The sequence below is a fragment of the Budorcas taxicolor genome, chromosome 7 (genome assembly GCF_023091745.1).
Source record: "Budorcas taxicolor isolate Tak-1 chromosome 7, Takin1.1, whole genome shotgun sequence".
NCBI classification, from domain to species: domain Eukaryota; kingdom Metazoa; phylum Chordata; class Mammalia; order Artiodactyla; family Bovidae; genus Budorcas; species Budorcas taxicolor.
The window spans coordinates 41,201,183-41,206,127 of NC_068916.1; the positions used below are offsets into that span (position 1 = coordinate 41,201,183).

At 36.0% G+C, this 4,945-nt stretch overlaps 1 protein-coding gene across 1 annotated transcript; it reads right to left on the reverse strand.

Annotated features, from left to right (window-relative positions):
• Positions 1-3,555: 3,555 nt before the first annotated feature.
• Positions 3,556-4,503, reverse strand: LOC128050255 (olfactory receptor 14A16-like). The gene has a single exon (XM_052642422.1). It carries the CDS (start codon positions 4,501-4,503, stop codon positions 3,556-3,558), a length of 948 nt encoding a protein of 315 aa, XP_052498382.1.
• Between the last annotated feature and the right edge of the window lie 442 nt (positions 4,504-4,945).

Below are 4,945 nucleotides of genomic sequence, written 5' to 3' on the forward strand. Positions count from 1 at the left end.
CGCACATATATTCACAAACACTTTTGATTATTTTAACCAAACTTTTTATAGCTAGTTGTGAGCAAAGCTTTATGACTTATAAAAATGTTAATGTTTTTGACAATATTATTATATATAAAGGCAACCCCTTACTGGAGAGATACGTAGAGCATTATGACACCATCATATAAAACATCAGTCTAGGTTTTAAATTTAGAGTAGCTCCAGAGAGGAAAATCTAGAGAAATCTGTCATACATCAGAAAATTATTACTGACAACGTTGAAAGACTTTCAGTTTATGCTTCAATGTAACTCAGAACAATATGCATTTTAAAGCATGAGTCAACATTTACACATGCATAACTCAGTTCATATACATGGCATTATAAGTCACATTTTAATAAAAATAATTGGCATTATTTCTACATAATCAAGTAAGTTACAACAAAATAAGTATTTATGTAATTGTAACTGAGATCTGTCCTGGGGTCTAGAACTGTGCTTCCTAATACAGCAAGCATAACACACATGAGGCTACAAAGCACTTGATATTAAATTGATCAAAATTGACATGTACTATAAATGTAAATACACACAGACTTTGAAAGGCTAAATATGAAAATACATACAATAGTTAATATATAATTTTGCATGCATTCTACATTGGAATGATAATATTCTACATATAGTTATTTAAAAATTAATATAAAATGCTACATTTACTTGTTTATTTCTTCTAAGAGGCTGGAAGAAAATTTGGAATTGCATATGCATTTTGTACTTTGGACTATTGGACAGCAGTGGCAGAAGCAGAAAGAAAGATAAGCTCTTATATTTGAAAAGGCCACCATCTATTATTATATTTTGTGCATAAATTTTTATAATACAATATTGAAAACATAATGTTGATTTTAACATGTAATTTCAATAAAAATTATATTTTATTTCACAGCATATACTCATCAATATACTTAATTTATCAAAAGAGAAAACTATGTTTTAAAAGGAGAAATCTATATTTGACATAAAAAAGAGAAATTTAAGAGAATGTAAACCATTAAATGGGTTCTGGGTTTGGGGGAAGATGTATGTACAACATGAAATACAAGCCCTTTTTCATATCTCAGTTCAGTTCACTAAGGTAAGCAAAATTCAGCTCTTTCTATTGAGTTTGAAGTAGAAAGAAAAGCATTAAAAACATAACGAAAGACTGTAAAAATGGGAGGAAAAAGATAAAATAGAGCTTTTGGACTCAGAGGGAGAGGGAGAGGGTGGGATGATATGGGAGAATGGCATTCTATCATGTATACTATCATGTAAGAATTGAATCGCTAGTCTATGTCTGACACAGGATACAGCATGCTTGGGGCTGGTGCATGGGGATGACCCACAGAGATGTTATGGGGAGGGAGGTGGGAGGGGGGTTCATGTTTGGGAACACATGTAAGAATTAAAGATTTTTAAATTAAAAAAATAAAAAACTTAATACTAAAAAAAAATAAAATAAAACATTTCTTACATATATTTTGCTATTTAAAAAAAAATAGAGCTAATAAAAAAAAGAAGTAAGAGAATGAGATAAGAATGGATGGAGAGAAAAAGAGATCCTAAATATAAATACTGAGTTTTAAGTTTAATATTTATATTTGTGCTCCCCTTTTGTTTTACACTGTTGGGAAAGCAACCTGGTACAGCCACTATGGAGATTCCTTAAAAAACTAGGAAATAGAACCACCATATGACCCAACAATCCCACTGCTATGCATAGACTGCAAGGAAACAAGAATTGAAAGAGACATATGTACCCCAAAGTTCATTGCAGCACTATTTACAATAGCTAGGACATGGAAGCAACCTAGATGAATAGGTAAGGAAGTGTGGTACATAGACACGATGGAATATTACTCAGCCACAAAAAAGAACACATTTGAGTCAATTCTAATGAGGTGGATGAACCTGGAGCCTATTTGTCAAAAAGAGAAAGACAAATACTGTATGTTAATGCATATGTATGAAATTTAGAAAGACAGTACCGCTGACCCTACATGCACAGCAGCAACGGAGGCACAGACATAAAGGACTGACTTTTGGACTCAGAGGGAAAAGGTGAGGGTGGAATCATTTCAGAGAATAGCACTGAAATACGTGCATTACCATATGTAAACTAGATGACCACTGTGAGTCTGATGCATGAAGCAGGGCACACAAAGTCAATGCTCTGGGAAAACCCAGAGGGACAGGGTGGGGAGAGAGGTGGGAGAAAGGTTCAAGATGGGAGGGACACATATACCTGTGGCTGATTCGTGTTATGTATGGCAAAAATCATCACGATATTATAATTATCCTCCAATTAAAATAAATAAATTAACTAAATATATATATATGTATCAGTTCAGTTCAGTCGCTCACTCGTGTTTGACTCTTTGCGACCCCATGAATTGCAGCACGCCAGGCCTCCCTGTCCATCACCAACTCCCGGAGTTCACTCAGACTCACGTCCATACAGTCAGTGATGCCATCCAGCCATCTCATCCTCTGTCGTCCCCTTCTCCTCCTGCCCCCAATCCCTCCCAGCATCAGAGTCTTTTCCAATGAGTCAACTCTTCACATGAGGTGGCCAAAGTACTGGAGTATCAGCTTTAGCATCATTCCTTCCAAAGAAATCCCAGGGCTGATCTTCAGAATGGACTGGTTGGATCTCCTTGCAGTCCAAGGGACTCTCAAGAGTCTTCTCCAACACCACAGTTCAAAAGCATCAATTCTTCGGCGCTCAGCCTTCTTCACAGTCCAACTTTTACATCCATACATGACCACTATATATATATATACCTTAAGAAAAGGCATCTATGAAAATAGTAAATGATATTTGGGGAATTAAAAATATATAAGTTAAACAAAAGTAGGATGATAAAATAAAACATAAACTTACTCATGGCTGGCTGGAAAAAAAATTAAACTGTTTTTGCTAAAGTTTCATTTTAACCAGAAATGTGTAGTAAGTGATGCATCATTTGCTATTACAATCCATAAGATTCTTCTTTGTGACTGATTCTTGATTATTGCTACTTAATAATTTTCTGTTTTTAATGAATATATTTTAAACAGAAGTTTTTAAAAATTCTTTTTTACTCTAAGTTTCTAACAGAAGAGAAAGCATTTTGATAAGAAAAATAAAATTATATTTCTTCATAACTTCTAGAATAAGATTGTAAAATATGATACTAGGAAACAAAACATGGTGTGTAAATTTTGGAGAAATAATATAATCATGTAAAGAAATTGTGATGATATGAGCAAAAGAAATGAAACCATCTGAATAACACAAACAGAATCTTTTGATATGAAATTAATGATGGAATACATTCAATACATTCTGTGTTTCCCAGACCATCCTCAACTTCACAAAAAAATATAAAAATAATTGGATATAAATTGATTGCAGAATATGTAAATTTGGTATAGCTATGGCAGGATAGATGGCAAATATGATAATGTTAATAGATCTAGCTCTCAATAAATGATTTCACTTACTTTATTTAATGTATGTACCACACAATTTAAAGTCAGCAGGGTACTTATATATTTAGTAGCAATTTACCACCCAGTATTTTGCCTAGGGCTGCCTTCATATCCTTGTTCCTCAGACTATAGATGAGAGGGTTCAGGCTGGGAGGTAATACAGAGTATAATACAGACATGAAGAGACTCAGTGACGATGCAGACTTAGAATTAGTCCCTAAATAATTGGCAATACCTGAAAAGAGAAACAATATTACTACAGTGAGATGGGGTACACAGGTAGAAAAAGTTTTGAACCTGCCTTGTGCAGATGGAATCCTCAGGACAGCTGAAAAAATATAAACATAAGAGGCAATCAGGAAAAGAAAGCATACAAAAGCAAAAGCACAGCTAGCAATGACAAACGCATATTCTAGAATTTGTTCTCCTGAACAAGCAAGGGTGAGCACTGAAGGAATATCACAGAAGAACTGATGTACTATGTAAGGCCCACAGAAAGGTACAGAGAATGTGCCTGCAACATGAATGGATCCATAGGCACACCCACTAGCCCACGATGCTATCACCATCTGCAGACAGGTGCCTCTATTCATGGTTGTCTCATAGTACAGAGGTTGGCAGATGGCAACATAGCGGTCATAGGACATCACTATAAGGAGGGCATACTCTGTGCCAGCCAAAAAAATGAAAAGAAAAATTTGTGAGGCGCATCCCAGGAAAGAGATGAAATGGCTTTTGGTCAGAGAGTTTATGATGGATTTGGGCACAGTGACAGAGATGTAGCAGATATCAATCAAGGACAAATTCTTTAGGAAGAAATACATGGGTGACTGGAGACGCTGGTCAGTGGTGGTGAGAATTATAATGAGGAGATTCCCCATCAGTGCTGTCAGGTAAATCAGGAAGAAGAATGGAACATAGAGTCCTTGTAGCACCTGATTATCAGTGAATCCCATGAGCAAAAATTCTGTTATGATGGTAGCGTTGGTTAATTTCTCAGTCATGCTGATTCTTATTTGTAAAAATAAAGATTATACTAGTAACTAGTTCATTCAGATATGGTAACATTCATCTTTACTTAACTTTTGATATGGCTTGATCCTGAGTGAGGCATAGCTCATCAGAATAACTCTGAAAATACATTGTATAGATTTCCCTTCTTATAATATTAACAGGTAGAAATAAGATTCGGAGAAGGCAATGGCACCCCACTCCAGTACTCTTGCCTGGAAAAGCCCATGGACGGAGGAGCCTGGTAGGCTGCAGTCCATGGGGTTGCTGAGAGTCGGACACGACTGAGCGACTTCACTTTCACTTTTCACTTTCACGCATTGGAGAAGGAAATGGCAACCCACTCCACTATTCTTGCCTGGAAAATCCCATGGATGGAGGAGCCTGGTGGGCTGCCGTCTATGGGGTCACACAGAGTTGGACACGACTGAAGCG

What these genes read in the sequence shown, in the direction of transcription:
- LOC128050255 (XM_052642422.1), bottom strand. Translation starts at nt 4,503, where the DNA reads ATGACTGAGAAATTAACCAACGCTACCATCATAACAGAATTTTTGCTC.